Source organism: Geospiza fortis, unplaced genomic scaffold, assembly GCF_000277835.1.
Source record: "Geospiza fortis unplaced genomic scaffold, GeoFor_1.0 scaffold102, whole genome shotgun sequence".
NCBI lineage: Eukaryota > Metazoa > Chordata > Aves > Passeriformes > Thraupidae > Geospiza > Geospiza fortis.
The window spans coordinates 1,576,663-1,596,304 of record NW_005054373.1 but is presented as its reverse complement, the minus strand read 5'-3'; the positions used below and the strand labels follow the sequence as shown (position 1 = coordinate 1,596,304).

At 43.1% G+C, this 19,642-nt stretch overlaps 1 protein-coding gene across 1 annotated transcript in view; it reads left to right on the top strand.

Annotated features, from left to right (window-relative positions):
* ZCCHC14 (zinc finger CCHC-type containing 14) overlaps positions 1–19,642 on the top strand; it is a 48,737-nt gene that overhangs the window by 8,514 nt on the left and 20,581 nt on the right. The window contains 1 exon segment of the mRNA XM_031060149.1: positions 4,574–4,697. Within this exon segment, the coding sequence (XP_030916009.1) occupies positions 4,574–4,697 (124 nt within the window).

The window sequence follows — 19,642 nt, the reverse complement described above, 5'->3', positions numbered from 1 at the left end:
GGTGCTTTGGGTAGTGGCTCTGTTGATTTTTTTTTTTAATATTTTTGGCTCCACTTCAAACTAAGTCAGCAAATACTTTGCTATTAAACCATGTATTTTCTGTGCTGTGTTTATTTTTCAAAGGAACAGATAATTGCTGTTTTGGTAAAACTCTGACCACATTAAGTTTGACTCCTATCAGTCCTGTTATTTTTATGAAAGACTTTGCTGTATTCAGTGTTAGCAAAGCTCACAGTTCCCAGCTTCCCAGATTTCCCATTTTCCATAGTGACTCCCACTATGGAAAATAGTGCCTGAAAGAGCAGCACCACCTGTGGGAAGCACCTAGGTTTATTTTCCTGTGTAATTTTAATGGATTGAGAGCTTAGGAGAGCTTCTAGAGCTGCTTTTGCTATCCCAAGAAGATCTGAACCTGTTAGGACCTTTCTGGTGCTGGGAAGGAAATCACAGAATTAACAAGGCTGGAAAAGACCTTGGAGATCATCAAGGCCAGCCCATCACTGCACTCTGGGGGAAAAAAAGGTTGGGTTTGGATGATGACAGGTGAAAATGGGAAAAATGTGATAATGGCAAAATTCTAGCAAGGACTTCTGTTCCCTTGGCACGTTTGTCATCAACCCCTGGGTCAGAGCAATTATTTCTCTTCCTGGTAACTCCTGGGGGTGGAGGACTCCAGGACAGCATTTAGTGATCCTTCTGAATAATCTGTGTTGGGAAGGATCCACTTTTCAGTAGCTGGTACCAATTTTGATCCTGTCATCATTGCAATGGGGAGTGAGGCAGAGAAGAATTCACTCTGAGCCTCGGTCACTAAGCAGTGATCAATTTTCTTTGTTATTTTCAATTCTGCCTTTAACTTGAAATGCAGGAGACAGCAGGGTTGGCATCTGGAAAATCAGAAGTCCATCTGTGAGCCAGATGCTTTGCTGTGGAGGGAGCAGATCAAAGGGTCCCAGGATGATCAAGGTTAGGAGAGACCTTAAAGCTCATCTCATTCGATGCCCCAACCCTGGGCACAAGCACCTTCCTCTAGACCAGCATGCTCCAATCAAAGATGCAACATTAGAGTGGAGTAAAAACAGTTTTAAGGATCTTTTCTGCACTCACTGGCAGCTTTTAGAGGTGTTGAAGGAGCCTTCAGGCCACTGTGGTGTGGTAGGAATTCCTGAACAAGGCAGTGAAGCTATGGAGAGGTGCATCAGAGGGTTTTCCTTCTCCCTGGGAATGCTGTGCTGGGGTAAAATCAGGCAGAATATTTAACTCTGGGCTTGCTGCTAGTTTTGATTGCTCTTTATGGACTGTTTCTGCTGATGTTCTCAAGTAATTTCTGTAGAAAAATCCAGTCTTTTATTCAAAGGTCTAATGCTGTTTTTTCTTGGACCTTGAATGATTCATGGGGTTTTTTTCCTGCATTTATAAAATGTCACTCCTGTGGTTTGTTATGATGTATGGCCTGAACATTCCTGGTTCCTGTGATGCCAACTTATCCATCTTAACTGTGGCCTGTTAGTGCTTCAGAAAACAAGCCTTGAACAGTTCTGGAGCTGCAGATGTTTATTCCTAAATGGCATCTTGGCTTTCTCAGAGATGTTACAGCTCCTTAAAGGTCCAAAGCAATTTGCTCCCTGCTTCTCCAAACCCTTATCTCCCTGGAATCCTTCATTCTTTATTCCAAATCCAGTTTGTCCTGAGTAGCTGTGTGTGCTGGACCTAAACCAGGGATTTCAGGAGTGTTCAGCTATGGAGAACTCTCCTTCCTGAATTTACTTGATGTTGAATTTCTGCAGCTGAATTTGGACAGGTCCTTCCTATAAAGCTTTTCCCAGTGTTTCTCCCAACCCTCCCAGGACAATATCTCCTGCAGCTCTGAGCTGATGGGTTATTGTTCCTCTGTTTGGCTTGGCCTCAAGTTGGGGAAAAAAAAAAAAAGGAGAAAAAAAATGCTGTTACTATTTTGGAACTTTGATTTGCAAACCACTTTTCATTATTTCACTTTCCCCTAAACAAATCCAAACCGTTGCAGTATCGTGATGTTTAAGTCAGTGGAAAAAATGATTTCAAAATTTGGAATGGAAGCTTTAAGCAGTGGGATTCAGTGGTTCTAACACCATTCAGCTCCCTAACAAAGTGCTCCATTTGGAACTAATCAGAGCTTTGTGATTTTTCTAGGCCAATTTGGAACTGCTTTGATGTGCGACGGGATCAGATAGTATGAGCTCAGGCAGACAAGACATATGGGCTAAATTAATCCTTAGCAAGTCTAGGAAAATTAAATCTTTATGGAAAAAAAATGGAGGTTATGTATAAACAAAATGCAAATTATAAGCTGCACGCGATGCTTGTTGTAAGGAGAGTGGAGAGGAGGGAATACAAGATAAGAGGCAATAAATTGTAACAAACTGCTTGTTCAGAGGTTTTCTGGAGCTGTGTGGCTGCCCTTACCCAGCTTCAATCATTCTGAGTGTTTATATTTCTGATTATTCCGAATATTTGCAACCTGGTTGTCCAGGATAACGCTGCCCTGCCGGAGCTCCTTTCCCAGCCTGCTCCTCTGGGCTGTCCCTTTGCCAGGAGGATGGTGCTCAGCCCTCTGGAACTTCCTCCCAGCAGCCCTGGGCTGGAGGGGAAGTTTAATGAGCTCCAGGAGAGAGGCTGTGTGAGATAAGCCCAGCTAAAAGACTGACTTTGGCAAAGGAAATTTCAACTCTTCCCCATCCTCCTGCCAAGCTGGGAGTTTAATGGTTGGTCTAAGGGAAAGCTTGGTGTTAAGTTTTATTAGTGGTGGGAAGCTGTGCTGAAGAAACTGTCTAATTAGATAAATATAACAATTCTTCATTTATATATATAAAATAAACTTAATTTTTTTTGTCAAGAAGTAGTGCTGAAAAGGAAAGCAGCTCCCTGTAACCCTCATTTTTCCTGACACTCATCTGCCATCCTGGATTGATTTCTTTACACGTAGAAGCTTTTTTATGGATGTCAAGTATACAGAGCCTTTCACTTGTTCTGCTGCCTTAAAGTGTGTATAAATCTATAAATGTCAGTCTTAAAATGGAGCTTACAATAGGTAATTGTATGGAGTGGGGCTGTGCTATTTCTGACTTGCATTGTGTGTGCTGACTGACGGCAACATGGAACAGGAGTGTGTGCAAAGTATTGTTTTCTGCAAAATTGTCCCAGCTCGGGGCACTGTGTCAAGTTAGCAGGGTCTGAGGGGACCTTTTCCCTTCCAGGGACCTGGAGCTGCTGGTTTTGAGTTACCCTGAGTGAAGGAGAACTCATTTTGTTATGGCAAGATGCACATTTTCTCCTGTGATTTGTGCCAGGCTAAAAATCCATGTGGAATTCTAATTACAGCTCAGGTTGATTCCAGATGTAACAATTGAATTTCAAGTCACACAGTTCCTCTGAGTAGGTACTGGGAGTGTTTTTGTTGCTCTGAGCTCCCTCTTTAAAGCATCTTTTCAAGGTTTTAAAACCCTTTTTTGTTTTGATGCTTCAACCTTCTGCTTGGGCATTGTTAGTGTAGAAGTTTCCATTGAAATATGATCACGACAGGTTATTAAATGGCAAAGACAAGAAAATCAGGGTTTTGGTAAGAATTTTTCATTGCAGTTTGTTGTGTAAATGCTTGGGAATGCCTTGAGTCTCATCTCTGGAGAGGTAATGGAGCCCCATGGAGCCACTTCCCTCTTCCCACTCTCTCCCATCCCAATGCCAGAGGAGCATCCTGGCTTAGGATAAAGACAATTTAATAGGGAAAGCAGAAGCAAACCAAGCAAAGGAATCAATTCCCCATGGATGGGCAGGATTTGGCCATCCCAGGGAACCACACAGGTCATGGTGACTGGGGAAGAATATTGGGGTCACTGAATGTCCCCTGCTTTCTTCTTCCCCCAGCTTTCCATACTGAGCATGATGCCACAGGCCTGGAATATCCCTTGGAGCAGCTGTGCTCAGCTGGCTGCCCATGCCCTGTCCCAAATCCTTGTGTCTCACCCCAAACCCTTGTGTCCCCCCAGGCTCTGTGCTGGTGAGGTGGGATAAGGACCCAAAAAGTCCTCAGCTGTGTCAGCCCTGCTCAGCAGTGACCAAAAGATCCCTGAGTTCTCCACAGCTTCCAGCACAAATCCAAACCAGCCTCACACCAGCTACTGTGAAGAAAATTAACTCTACCCCATCCAAAACCAGCACAGTGTGAACATAAAGGTGACATTTTCCAAGAGCCCTTTCCCCCAGTTTTCTTGTGGAAAAGTTAAAATCTGTGGTGTGCAGAGGTTAAAGGTCTTGCAATCTCTCTGCAATTGACTGCTGGGTGACTATTGTTTAAAAAAGAATTATGCTCTAAGTAGCTTTTTAGATTAGCCAAGATAATCTCAGTTTGTGAATAGCTGCTGACTGAAAGCACTTCCCTGAACTGTTACTTGGGGAATACCAGGAGTAACACCCTCAGTTCTGAGAGAAACCAACTTCTCCTGAGTGCCTTCCCAGGGGATCCCTCACTCCAGAGAAAGTGTGATGTTTGTGTGTTCCCTCCATTTATTTTAATGGATTTTTGTACTTTTCCTTCCAGGTCACTCCAAGGTCAGAGACCCCCATCAACAGTGTCAGTAACAGTTTGGAAAATGTGCTCCACACATCCACACATTCCATGGAGGAGTCACTACCCAAGAGGCCTTCAGGGAAACACTCCAAAGGTTTGTCCTTCTCCTTGTGCTGCTGCCTCAGATCCTCGGTGGCGCTCAGCTTCATTTTCATTGGGGTTGGAGGCTGGAATTTTGCTGCTTTACTTCTGGCTTGGGCAATGGAAGTGTCAGTGTCAGGGAGGGATGGCCAGTGAGAGAGGACTATCCTGATTTTTCCATTAGGAAATAAACAAGGAGGTTTTTTGAGATACCTTCATTTGAAATGCCAGCTTTGCTTTCAAGAAATATTCTCCAAGAGCGGATATCTTGGACATTCCACCTCTCAGCAGGTTATTTCTTGGATAAAGCATATGGTGTTGAGTGTTTCTCAAAAGGAAAAGGCATTTAAACAGTTTGACTGCCGCTTCCACCTTTCTCTTGCTTTCCCAAGTGGGAACTGAGTGAAGAGAAGTGGAAGATAGATGCAAGATCTCTCTCCTATCTCTGTTACAAAATAAATCTGGTTTTTCTAATGCTATATTGCATGCTGACCTGGCTAAAAACTGGCCTTAGCACATCAGGGTTAATTATTCCATTTCCACACTCCATGCTCTCTTTGCAAATATGAAAATGTCCAGGCTAAAATGTGACTAACTATTTTTATTTAATTCATTTTAAAGATCACTGGTAATGAGGAAAGTCTTTGAACTGGGAGCTGCTCTTTGTGCAGAACAGCTTTTGTGAGCCCTGTAGGGCAGAATTAATCAGGGGAAATATCTGCCCTCATACGTTGCCTTCAAATATCATTAAAAATACTGTCAGGCACCATCTAAATTTTTTAATTTGGAATTTGTCCTCTTCTTCCTACTGAACTTTGCAAATAGTATTTGATACCAGAGAAATTCAAGAATTTCAAAGTACATCTTCACTCTGATACAGCTCAGGAAGGGTTAAATGTCCCAGGAAATGTTGAGTTGCCTCCACCAGCCCTCCTTCTCAGTGACACACTCCACTGTAACCCCAGAAGTGGAAGGAGCAGTCATTTTTTACAGCCCAGTAATGCTGGAAGGAGCCATTTCTCCAGCTGTAAAAACCATCAGGGTAGAAGAAAACGCAGCACTAAGCAGAAGCATGGCTGGGTTTGTGGCTTTCATCTGATTAAAAATAGGACAGGGTTCAACACTGTTTTCATTTGTACTCAGTGATTGCTATTCCAGTACCATATATGCTAAGATTAGTCATGGTACGCTGTGAAAATTAATTAGGTTTTGCTCTGATCTGTTTTTCTCTTATAGAATACCTGCCTCATGTTCAGTTTAATTTACAGACTGCCTCAGTGAGGGTTGGGGAAAGGGGGTGTGCAACAAATACTGATATTCTGCTTTCTGCTTCACCAGCAGTGTTGAATTCTCCTTGATGTCTTGGGGTTCTGTTTCTTCAGCTTGAAGTGCAATTTAGGATTATTTGCCACCGTTCCTGACTTGGATTCCTCATTTTCATAGCAAACACAGCTCTTAATTTGGCAAGACCTGCCAACTTTTTAACCTGGAGCACATAAAATTGTCGTGAAAGCACGGAATGCTTGATTTTCATGTTGTTATTTTTTAGTGAGCCTGGTTTCAGGCAGCTTGACAGGACAGGATTTCTCCCCAGAAGTAATGAGCTGCCCAAGGTCATCATTCCTCTCCTGGCAAAGCCCTGGAGCTGGAAGTGTCTCAGTTAAAAAGGCTGGAGCTGAAACATGAGAAAGAAAAGAAAAATTAGAAAGGTGCAGTATTTGTTGTGCTTAGCTGGATTAGAGACAGTTTGTATTAACCCAGGGAATGTTTTAATCCTGATTTGGAGACATGTCAGTAATTTAATTTACTCTCCACAGCTGAACAGTGACTGGGGTTGTAGTAGCTTGGACCTGGAAGCTCTCAGTGGCTGTGTTTTCCTTAATCCACCACTTCTGGCATCAAATGTTGGAGTTCCTACATGGGAGGGAGGCAGGGAGAGAGAGGAGCGCTCTGCTGGATCTCTCAGTGGCAGTGTGTGTGCTGCGGGAAGTGGGAGCTGGAATGTTTGTACAGCTCGTGCAGAGACTTGTCAGATACCTGGGAGTAATTTCACCAGAATTGTGCTGCCTCAGGACATGAATTTATAACAGGAGTGTCAGCATGAGAAGTGCACCAACCTTTGCTTTTACCTCAGAGGCCCAGCTCGCTGTGGGAGCGCTGTCAGGCCTTAAATCATAAATTGTGGAATGATTTAGATTGGAAAGGACCTTAAAGATTGTCTGATTCTTTGGGCAGGGACACCTTCCACTAGCCCAGGTGCTGGATCTGTGCTGCAATACTCAAGTTGTTGAGAGTGGTGAGCTGCAAACTCTTGGTTTTTTATCAAAATTGCTCAGTTTTTTTCCTGCTGTTTCTCCAGTCTAAACCCCTTTGTCCCTGTGTACATATCCATGGTAAAATGGGATAAAGCAGGTGGACATTGCTTCCAAGTGAAAGTTGTGGCACTGGGAAGTTCTGTGCCTGCTGACATCAGTATTTTGGGGATATGTGCTCTATCTGGGCTTTTCTTTTATAAAATAAAGTTTAAAAAATTGCCTTATGCAAGTAGAGAAAAAAATACAGATGGGTTCTGACAGAAGGACGTGGAGCTCTTGTGAAATCCAGCAACTGTAACATGCTGTGAATTGTGCTTTTTATTCCTGTTTTGACCAGTGATTTAGGGCTGTTCAAAGCTGTTTCCACAGATGAGGAGTTGTTTTAACTGGAGGTAACTTTGGGAAGTGGGGGCTTTCCTTGTTCTCAGGATCTGCTGTTGTGCTGGAAGCTGCAGTCAGGCTTGTTCACAGGTATTGAGGCACTGACAGATCTCACTGGTCAGAGATAAACACAGAGATTCTTGGGTTACATACAATTAAAATTCCAAGAGGGATGTGCTGCTTTCTGTCCTCTTCCCACTGTTCCTAGAATGCAGTCAGATTTTAATAATGGTTTTAACCATTTAAACAAAATAAATTAAAATAAAGTTTGGGCATTTTTTATCTCCTAAGCCTTTCCCAGTAGCAAAGTGGTTAAAAAAAGTCACGAGTTAAAATTGCTTTTCACTGTTTTGTTTTGTTGGCAATCCTCTGCTGGTAGCAAAGGGAAATTCAAGAAATTCCATTTTTATTCCAAAGTTCAGGAGGAGCTGTGTGACCCATGGGAAGCCCCGTGCACAGAGCTAATTTTTAACAAGCCTGTGGATGTAGGGTTGGGGTAATTCCCAAAAGAGAGTAGTTATTGGTTATCACAGCTGGCTGAAAAAAATCAGCTTATTTTTATTTGTTCAAAAAAGCAGTAGGAATTTTCCATGCTCCAGAGATGTTGTTAATTACTCTTTTGCTGTCAGGTTCCAAGGATTTGGCCATTAGGTGGAGAGCAGTGGAGGCAAGTCCTGCTCTCTGCATGTGACATATTTTAGCAATGTATTAAACATGCTCAGTGACCACAGCATATTTTCCAAAAGCACAGAGGAATTAAATGCATTAGACCAGATGTTGAAGTGCAGAACAAAAGCAGCTTTATTATAAAGACAACATAAGTTACAAACATCCCAGGAAGAGACTGTGCAGGCTTCATGCTGCTGCTGCTCTCAGTAAAATCAGTAAAAGTCTCAGTAAATCAATAAAATCCTGATTTCTCACAGCCTCTGGGTGAAGTTTCCTGCACTGCAGGTTTAGAAGTTGCTCATCCCTGCTCATTTTGCAGGTGGCCCTTGCCATGTCCCTCCCCAGAGCAGCCTGGACAGTGATTTCCTCAAGTGAACAAATCTCATTTTCTGCAAAGTGACAGGAACTCTCCTATTCTTGTGTTTCCTGTATATTTTTCTTGCCTTTTCTCTGTTGCCACACAAAACCCTCCAAATTGTCTCCATGCCAGCCTGATTTCAAATGAGGCAACTGTTGAAATCTGATCCTTCTAGAGTGAAGCTGAATCATAATTCTTGCAACACAGGATCTAAGGATAGGCACAAACTGCTTCTGGAGAGTTAGGAGTAAAGCTTTGAGATGGAAAATGGGGGCAGGAGGTTTTATTCTACAATCTCTTCTCCATTTAGCTCTGCTGAGCACAGGAAAACCAATTGCTTAATTGAAGGGATGCTCTGCGTCCACACACAAGGTCCTGAAAGCCTTGATGTGTCCCAGACTTGGACAAACACATGGAACAGCACATGGCTGGCTGGATAAGAGTCCATGGGCATGTAGGAAAACAAGCTCTAAATGCATCTCAGGGATATATTGATTTAGTTTTCAGTCAGTATTGGGGTGTAAATCTATCCCTGCTTGCAGAATGCTGCTGAGCCCAGGTGGGATCACTTGGAGGTGGCCTGTGGTGGCTGTCACGTGCAGCCAGGGCTGGGATCTGAATTATTTCATGACAATAGGCAGCAGCAATGGGTGATGTCAGCCTCCCAGAACTTCTCACCACTATTTTTGCTGCTCTGTTTTCCTTGGCAAAATGTGTTTGTACGGTCTTGCACCTTTTTTTTCTCTCCTACTTCCTTGACTCATTCTTTTTCCATAAGAAACCAGGCTGCAGGAGCTCTCCCAGTTTAATGGTGACCAACAGCCTTTTCCTCTTGAAATGTTTGACACCAGGCAGCTGAAGGCAGGCAGAAAGTACAGGGGGAGGGAAAAAAAACCTCTGAAATCTATTTTGTTCAGGTCCAGACTTTAGACTGCCTTGTTCTGCATCAGTTGTGGAGCTGGATTATTCTATTTTTAAGTAACTGCATCATCTCCAACAATATTGGGTCAACTACTGGTATGGTAGAGCTTAAAGAAATATTTAGGCTATGATAATCCTTCAGGAAAGATCTCCCTCTCCCAACTGTATATAATTTTTCAGCTGTTTGTGTATGCCCTTGTTCATTTTCCCTCTGAAGGGAGAGCTCTGCTTCTAAACTTGAGCAATGTAGGTTGAGATCACACACCAGGCAGTGCATTCCTGACCTTCTGTCTCTGCCACACGAGTTGTTTGAGGAATATCAAGTGTTTAGAGTGAATTCTAGGAGTCAAACCCAAGGATTAGCATGCTCCAAAAAAACATGTTTGGCTCTTGCATATTTTCCCCTGTGGCACAGGATTATTGTATGTTAAGGAATTTTTTGGTGATGCATAAATCACGTTGCTCAATGTGGAGTTGAGAGTTCAGTTCAGGTTGGGGGTTTGATTTTGCAATAAAGACAATACTCAAGTTTAGGGTTTAAGAAAACATCAGAAATGTATTTCACCTCATGTTTTTATTGATAGTTCAGTTGTCCCCTGCTTGCAGAAGGCCATTTTATGTCCCCAAAGCCAGGGTGAGTGGTTGTTGTAGAGCTGGGAGTGGAGCTCCTCATGCTGGGGCTGCACTTGGGCTCTGCCAAATTGATGTTGTCAGCTGTTAATAAGTTAACTTTTATCTTCTCTCCAGGTTGGAATCAGTATTTCTTTGTCACCCTCAGTGCCTCCTTTTGCCTGTAATGAGCCTTGTCAGGAGAGATCTGGGATTGCTGTGGTAGGATGGGAGGGGAGGCAGCACAGACACTGCTCTGGTGGATGGGGAGGAAGAGGAGGCAGCACAGACACTGCTCTGGTGGATGGGAAGGTGGCTCCTGGCTCTGTCACAGCCTTCTGCACACCTGGAACTGCTCCTGGCTGAGTTTGGGATCCATGGCCCTCATTCCTGCCCCTTGTGCTCCACAGGGAGGATCCCCAGCACACCCAGAGCTGCAGTGAAGGATGCTCTGTGGGTTTTCCTGTGGCTCTTTAGGAGCTCGGTGGGTTTTCCTGTGGCTCTTTAGGAGCTCGGTGGGTTTTCCTGTGGCTCTTTAGGAGTTCATCTCCCAGAGCATTCTTTAATTTCCTCTGAGCAGTTTTAGTTGTGTCTACACCGTCTGCCTTGATCCCATATTTCCCTAAAATGATGGATATCAAGCATTTAACCTGAGGGCCTTATCCTGAAGCTGCTGAGTGATTCTCTAACTCTGGTCTTGTTTGGACTTCCTGCCTGTTTTTCCTCAGTGAGGAGGTGGAATCACTCTGCTCGGTCCCTACCTAATTAACTGCTGAGCCTGTTGAGTAAATTCATTCAAATTTAACAAAGCTATTTAGAGATTTTATTTACAGGGGTATCTGCATAGAAGAGACTCATTCATGCTTCCTCCAGGAGAAGTGAGAACAGCTGAGGTACAGCCTGGATCTGTGGGAAATCAGGCTTTGTTTTGCTCCTTGATAATCCATAAAATCCCAGAATTTGTGTTGGAGGAGACCTTAAAGCTCCTCTCATTCTACCCCTGCTACCTTCCACTAGCCCAGGTCACTCAGAGCCCCATCATTCATCTTGATTTTATTTATCCTTGTGTTAAAAATAAAGATTTGTGTGCTGGGCAATACAATTTCCTTATTAAACAGTAGGAAATGAGCAGTTTTTTCTGCTACAATAGGATTTGACAAAGAACACTTAATTTGGAGGAGTCCATTCAGTTTGGCTTCAGTGGGAGCAGGATGATGCTTTTGTTTATAATTAATTTAATCAAGCTATTCAGGAAAAATTTAAATTCTAAGAATAGGATGCTGGTAAATCCAGCTGTGCCAAGGATTTTACCTCTCTGTAATGCAATCCTCAGGCACATTCCTGGTCTTGGGTAAGGACGGTGTACTCATCAATATCTACTGTGAGATTATAAACTCTTAATTAATCTTATTTGCCTTTTTCCATGGCTCTCTCAGGAGGCCACACACAGGATGTGCATTCCTAGAAGGATTCTCCCATCTCCATGTCTTTGGAGTCCTGGAAGTGCCTTCAGTGGCACAGGAGTTGTTAATGAAGGTGAAATTATTGGTCATTACCTCAACAGCTCTGGAAGCAGCAGCATGACCTTCTTCCCATAATGGAAACAACAAAGCAACTCCAGCTTTTAATTAAAATCACATTAAATGGTGAAAAACAGTTTTTCTCAGATCTTAATGGTAATGGTTTCATACAGCCCATCTTCTGAGGCAGAAAAAAGGTGTTGGGAGAGCTTTTCCTGTGGTGGAACTAATGCTTAAACCTGCGTTATTACAGAAAATCCTTAATTAAAAGCAGGAGATGAAATTTAAAATTTAAGAAATTACTGAGGGATAACAAATATGTAATTCAGGACTGAGGAAAAAAAAACAACAAAACAACCCAAGAAGGTACATTTTAACTGCTGCTTTTTGCCTCCTGGCAAATGCCTGCTGGAAGTGGCTCAGTGGGGCTGGACATCGCTGTGCCTGCTGCCTGCAGATGGAGAGAGGGATGTGAGAAATGCTCAGAAATGCTCAGCTGTTCCTGGTGCCTTCAGAATGCAGCACCCTGAACATCTGGGCATTTCTGAAATAGCCCATTTTGCTGCCATCTTAAACAGGGCCATGCAAGAATTTAGGAAAGAATTCAAGATAAATGGCTTGCTTATCCTATCTAGGCCCACATAGCCCTTAAACAAAATTGGATAAAAATTGGCACTTCAGGGAAGAAAACAGGAGTGATTCACATGTATTCCTAGAAATCCAGCACACCCCTGCCCATTTTACATCCTGACACCACTGTACTAATGACTAAATGGCAATTTTCTGGTGCATGTCATGCTCAGGAAGCTTTTACAGCTGGTTAGTTGTTAGCTGGTAAATGTTCCTTCCCTTAACAGTTTATTCCTAAATCCCCCCATTTTCCAAAGCACATTTTTCCATCTACCATTTCCATCTACCTTTCCATTTAGATGAATTCTTGCCTCCATATCTGAGGGTAATAGGCTTAAAGTACAATAATTTTCTCAATAGGCAGCTGGAGTTTTTAGAGGTATCTGAATATACAAGTTAAAAATAGTGTCATCTCTCATGTAGTTTTGGGTCCAGACCTGCAAATTTCTGGGAATTTAAAATAAATCTCAGGTTTCTTGCTTGCCTTTGATGTCAGCATTAGAATTCTCACTGGGGGCTTTTCTCTGCAGACATGGGAGGCTGTGATTTTGGAAAGAATCAGACTGCACTAGGGAAAAGATACCACATACTTGTGGGACTGGAGAAATGGGTGATGTTGGGAATTGGAAATAAATGAAATTGGGGCTGTTCAGCCTGCCAAGAAGCTGTGGAGGGACTTTTCATCAGGAGCTTGAGTGTGACAGGACAAGGGGAATGGCTTCAAACTGAAGGAGAGTTGGTTTGGGATGGATATTATGGAGGAATTCTTGGCTCTGAGGGTGGGGAGGGCCTGGCACAGGGTGCCCAGAGCAGCTGTGGCTGCCCTTGGATCCCTGGCAGTGCCCAAGGCCAGGCTGGACGGGACTTGGGACACCCTGGGACAGTGGGAGGTGTCCCTGCCATGGCAGGGGTGGCACTGGATGGGCTGTAAGGTCCTTTCCCACCCAAACCATTCCATGATATGAAAGAACAAATGTGAGAAGAGTCCAAGCAGTGGAATTCTGTCCATTATTCAGTTGTTTTGGGGTTGTTTAAAGGAAGTTGTGTTCATGTGTTTAATGACAGCTTAATGGAGTTTTGATGAACGGCGTCTGTTGGAAAGTGCCAGAGCAGAGCCTGATCCTGGGACCTGCATGCAGAGATTGCTGGGGAAGGGAAGCAGCTGGAGCTGTTCTTGGATTGCTTTTAGGGACTAAAATGAGAATGAAATCTCATTTGTGGGTTGCAGACAGTGGGAACTCAAAGTTTGAGGGGTGCTACTGCCCCAAACCCTATGAACGTGGTTCCTTATACTCCCTGGAGCCTTCCATGGAATTGTGGATCAGATCTGCCACACAAGTAGAGAAGACAGACAGTCAACTTTGGCATTGTTTAGGTGCTTTGAATTTTCATTTCTAATTTAATTTTCTTTTGTTCTTTTAAGCTGGGGAGTCACAGGCTGTAATTATGCAAGACAATGCTTTTGATTAAAGTAAATTTTCTTTCTTGGGTGCACAGAAATGCTAAGCTAAAAGGTTAATGTTTCATTTGCTTTCTGGCTTGTTCTTTTATTTCTCCCTGGAAAAAAAGAAGGAGAGGGTTTGCTGTGCTGCATGACTTCCCTGCCTGGAGTGGATGCATTTCATCAGTGGAGGGTGTGGGTGCTATTTTTAACCATCACTCAGAGGGGCAGCCCTGCTAAAATTACATCATTAATATCCCCAGCTGAAAGGAAATGGCACAAAACACCACAGGGCCTTTGGAGTTTCTCCCTATTGTGTTTTCCACTCCTGGGGGTGAATTATTCCAGGTGTATCATTCCAGCAGAGTTGTTTACGATCAGCTCTTGTGAAGAGGCCTGAGGAAAAGTGTAATAAGTGAATTTGTCAGCAAAACCAGCAGGTATGAAATAGATCTTAGTGGCTTGGAGAGCTCCTAGTTTGTATTCCTCCCTGTCTCTGTTATTTAAGGAGTTCAGGGATTTGCTGGATATCCAACTATTGCAAAAGAAGGTGGGGACCTGGAGCTTTAGACATGAATTTTTGCTAGAAGTGGGGTTTGTTTCATTCTGTAGGCCCTGCTAAAGGATCTGCTGGTGAGTCTGGAGATTCAGAGCTTGGAGATTTTTAGTGGATGGGGTCTGGTGTTTTTTGCATTCTTTTTAGCTCAGTTTCTGAGCATTCTCATTGCCCTGGCAATAAAATCTGCTTTGGGCTTTTCCCTCCTGTGTTTGCTTCATAGACATGTTGCAGTTATCCAGTAGTAGTGTGGAGTCTCCAAATCAGTTTAACTGCTGAATTAGAACTTCCTTCTGCCTCTTTGAATCACTGGTCAAATCTTGTCTGGGGTCCAGAAAGAAGGAACAATGAGTTGTACAAAAGTAGAAAAGGGAACAAGAATATTAAAGCCTGAGAACAGAGACACAAAAATTGCCACAAAAGGGGAACCTCACAGAAGTGACTGAGCAGGGATATTTGTTCCTCACTGAGCTGAGCACTTGAATGCATTTGTGGCTCTTGGCAAGACTGTCTGTACTCAAGGATTTTCTATTCCACATGAGTCCCTCAGTCTGGTGTTTTTACATAGCGTGCTAAGAGAATTTTTGTTGTTGTTAACAAGGCTATAATTCTTTAGAAAATAAAAATTGAAGCTGCTATAAAATGACTTTGTCCTTGCTGCTCCTGCCTGTTATTGCAGCCTTAGTCATGAGTTTCCAGTGCTGAGCCTGGTCTCAAAAAATGCAGCAAACAGCACGTGCTTATTTACAGGAGCATTAAACCCTGCTGGCCTGGAGCAGCCCTTCCAAAGCAGGCAAGCTGCTTCCTTCATCTGCCTTGGAGGCTGAAATGCTGCATTTCTGTGCACTTGGAATCCCTTTAACTCCTTTGGGTAGGGGCAGGAATCCTTGGAGCCATCTGATCCCAGGGCTGTGGTGTTTTAGCACCAGATGCCCTTCGAGCCAGGGCACGTTGGCTGAGCAGCTGCAGCCTCCTCCCCTCCCTCAGGGCTCCAGCCATGCCGATATATGGTTACAAACTGCACCTTCAGGCTGCAAAACAAACACCCCTGTGCTGGGAGAAATGTATATTTATATATGGAGCACTCAGCTCCTGCCTTGGGCACTCAAAGCTGAAATCCTGCCGGGCAAATCCCCATCAGATGCACTTGGGGTTGGGTTCATGTGGGGTGTTTTAATAGAGCAACAAAGATTATGATTAGCTGAGTGGTCTAAAAATCTTTATTTAGTCATGAAGTGAGTAAAGTCTTGGGTGATGGAAGGAAACTAATGGACAATAACAGCTTTAGCTCAGTGTCCATTTTGCTCACCTCCAGCCAGGGTGGTTTGTGGTTAGTTCAAGTGCTTTGTATTTCCCTGGGTGTTGCTGTGAGACTCCATTTGTCCACTGGTATTTAGGACACTGCTCCACACTTCAAAGCAAGCCCCAGCTCATGTCCCCAGCTGTGGTGACCAGCTGAATGTGTCACTTTTTGCCCGTTCTGGTTTCCTTTCTGAGGTTGGAATCCTCTCTCTGAGCTCAGGGTAAGCAGCTGCTCTATGCAGACCTCAAACTTCAAAGCCTTCAGCTCAGCTGGGCTGGGATATTTGGGATTTAGGGAAGTCTGGATTTCTGGGCTTTGCTGCCCTTTACCAAAAAAATGAAAGTTTTCTGTCAGTTTTTCCATGGAGAAGTGACTTTGCATGTGTAATTTTGTAGGTGAATACAACTTTCAGATCAGAATTAATCATGAGGCTCTCCTTGGGTTTGAGGGGGCTCAGGGAATTTTATGTGCCAGAGAAAATCTTTTCTGGGGAAAAGCAGGAGATTTCTCTATGATGAGCAAAGCTCCTCTTAAGAATGAGAAACAAAGCCAACATTTTGTTTAAAAGTGCTCTAAGAATAGTAAATAAAATAAGCACTCCATCAGATAAAACCAGACTAAATATACAACTGCAGCTTGCTTACCCAGCAAGTAAAATTATTTATATCCAAAGTTGAACATTTCTCTTGATTTCAGAGATGTTTTTGTTAGATAAATTCAACACAGGCAGCCTGCTTATTTAAATTTTCTGTACAAGGCTGATGTTAATGGTTACTGGAGCTGCCCTTCACCCCAGGCTCTGGGCTTTGCTCACTTTTGCAGGAATTCTTTTCCATGTTTCTGAGCTAACTGGGAGAAGGAAAATGAGTCACTGAGCAAGTGAAATCCAGAGCTACATCCAAAACTTACACTTCTCACTTGTGTGCAAATAGTTGATTAGCTGCAGTTGCAGGTGGAATCAGGCAGTAAATGGAGTGTGCAAATGGAATTCCTAGAGCCCTTTAAAAATGCAGCCCAAAGGCACAAAACCTGAGCACATGTTGGACCTCACTGGGACTGATCTCTCTGAATTTGTTGTAGAATATCTTTAAACCTTCAGTGTTGAACATATTTACCTAAAATCATGCTTGAAAATGCCATGGTATCAAATCCCATCCTTCAGGATTCCTTTTTCCCTGCTTTCTGCCTGATATCCCAAAGAGCTGCATCTATCCTTGGTTAAAGCTGTTGGAATTAAAAGGAATATATTTCTGGGTTGTCCCTGATCTCAAACTCCTGCAGCCTTTTCTGGCTTTATATACAACTTTTTGCATGCAGAGCACTGTTCCACATTTCACAGCAGATCCTGGGGGATGTTCCCAGGCTCAGCACCTGCCCAGTGCCTTGTGCTGGTGCTCAGATTTAGGAGCTGTTTCACAAATCTGGCCAATCCAGCAGCCCTTGCTGGGTACTTTATTCTGCAGCAGCTTCTTCTGGCCTCAGAAAAGAAAAAAAAAAAAATCCATAACCAATTCATCAGGCAGTTGTGTCCTCAGTGGCCGTGGCAGGAGGGAGCAGGGATGCAAAGTGCTCCTGGCCTCAAGGATTTGGGCAGAAAACCCTTCAAAACAGTGCTTGAAACCATGTCTCAATTCTTTCCAGAGCAGCTGAGTGGTTCTTCAGGGTTTTACATTTTCCTGTCCAGATGGGAGTTTTCTCCAGCCTCCAGCCCAGGCACTTGGGGGTTTTGGGAAGCTTTTGAATCCAGGGAAGTTGCACAAGCCATCTTTAGGTTGATTGACTTTTGTGGTTGGCTGAAGTGCTGACAGGATCATTCAGGATTACTCCAAAAATGCATGAATTCAGTTAAAAGCTGAGCTATATAGGCTTTTTAAAATTTTAAATATCTGTTTTGGAGAAACATAAGAAGGTCACTTAGTTGGCAGCTTAAATCAGCCAAAGTGAGGAAATAGCAGGGACATGAGAACTCCTGGTTTGGTTGGGGTGAGTGATACAATCCCAGCCTGTTATTGCTGCTCTGGGCTGCCAAAACTCAGCTCGTGGCCTTGGGTTTCAAAAAAGCTCTGTAATTATTTCCTGTGGAATATTGCACTTCATAGCCTTGCTCTTCAATTAAAGCAGCATTGATTTGTCACCTGAACTCACGGTGGAGGGATGTGTTGGTTTGGATCTTAAATATTCTGTAGATTGGAAGAACCCTTATTTTTCAGGGAAAAAAAATTTATTTTACACAGGAAAATGCCAGATCTGAGAGCTTTTCCTCTGCTGACAGAAATTTTTCATTATGTCCATGAAACTTTAATTTCCAGGGTTTTCCTGTTGAGGAGCAGCCAGCCAGAAGATTTTCTTGCTAACTAGTGAAACTGTTCTGTTTGCTTACAAGTTTTTTCCCAGCTGCACTTTCCTTTTCCATGGAAAAACTGTTGTCTGCTCATCCTCTTTTAGTTTTAAGGGCTAGCAGCAGAAAGCTGGATGGTGGATGTTGTTTTGAGACTGAGCAGGATCCAAATGAGTCCAACTCGAATTATATCTTCCTTTTTCTGTAGAACTTTAATAATTTTAAATTTAATTTTTTTGTTTTGAATCTAAACATTCAGTTTAAGTATTTAACATTAAGTATTTAACGTTTAAGTATTTAACATTCAATTTAAGTATTATTTACTTGCAGAAAGTATTTGAGATCACTTCATTGTACAAATTAGGTCTCTTCACATGGTGTTTTCTCCATCCATAACCACTGCAGGATGTGAAAACAGGTTAATATCTTTATAAATTATCCTTCTGGAGAGGTCTGAGATGTCACTGATATAGTAACAACAGGTCATTTTCATGTGACAGCTCAATACAGTGAACTGCAGAGAGAATTGCTAATCTATTCCTACTTTTGACTTTTCTAAAAGTATCAAAATAAGATGATTTTCAAGAAGAAACATTTGTTTCTTTGGGTGTTTTCCCTCAATATTTGAAATACTTCTCCATGCTGTTGAGTGGGAGCATTTTCCCCTCTGGTATCTCCACAGACAAGTTCATGGCTTGTCAATTAAGTTTATGAAGCTTTTAATTGTTTGCTGCAGTTCCATGTAAGGGTGTGTTTGGTGGTTTTTGCCTCCCCAGAGCAGTTCCTGTACCTGCAGCCCTCCCACAGCAGAGAGCACCTCCTGTCCTCCTGCTCTGGACTCTGGCGCATCAGCTGATGCAGATCAGAGATCTCTGGGGAGGTTTGTGCAGCAGTTAATGTGTCATGGACACACCAAGGTGTGTTTTTGCTGGCTGGGGAATAGAGCAGAGTTCAGGTTGAATGGTTTCAGTGCCATCCTCTCCAGATACTGAGTGTTCAGAGCCCGCTGGGTGCAGGGTTGGAAGTTGCAAGTGAGGCTTTGGGATGCTCTTCCAGGGAAATCTTCCTCTGAAATCACCTCAGGGACAGCTCAGCAGGGCCAGATCAGATAATGAGAAGATAATATTAAAAGATCTATTAGAATATCTGTTAGAAGATAATATTGTCATTCTGTGGTTTGTTAAAGGAGTTTTAGTAAATAAACACAATGATCTGAGCTCCTGGGACAGTTCCCATCCCTGGAGGTGTCCAGGGAATCACTGGATGTGGCACTCTGGGCTGGTGACAAGGTGGGATCTGTCACAGGTGGGGTTTGATGGCCTTGGAGCTCTTTTCCAACCTCAGTGTTCCTGGGTTCCAACACCAAGTTCTTGGCACCCTAAAAATGCTGATCATATTTAAATCTCAGTTCTCAACCTACAGACTCAAACCCTAATGTTTGATTCTGGAGGTTTTCCTCAGGCCTCCGTTATTCCAGTAAAAGAATAATTGAAGTTTGGAGAAGTAGGAGAACGGGAAATCAAATTTAGTGATGAGAAAACTCAGTCCTTGTGTGTTTGTGCAGAAGAGGATCAGTGTCTGTGCTGGGAACAAGAGAGTATCCTGGATTTTTATCATAGCCTGGATAAAAAGCTTTTGAAAGATTTAAAAAGTGAAAGCAGGAAGTTTTCTACAAAACAGCCCAAACCCCCTTCTCTTAAGCTGATACTTATAAGCAGTCAAAAAACCCAAACAAAAAGCCCACAAACCCCTTTAATTTCTGGTCTTTTGTTGCCATGAATGTGCTTTGCATGGAGCAAATAAATTCTTTTCTCTGTTTTCCTTCCCTCCTGCCTGTCTGTGTGGGAATATAAATCCTGGTGCGTTTGTGGGGAGCCTCTGTGGGATTGTGTTCCCAGATTTTGGCATCTGCTGGGG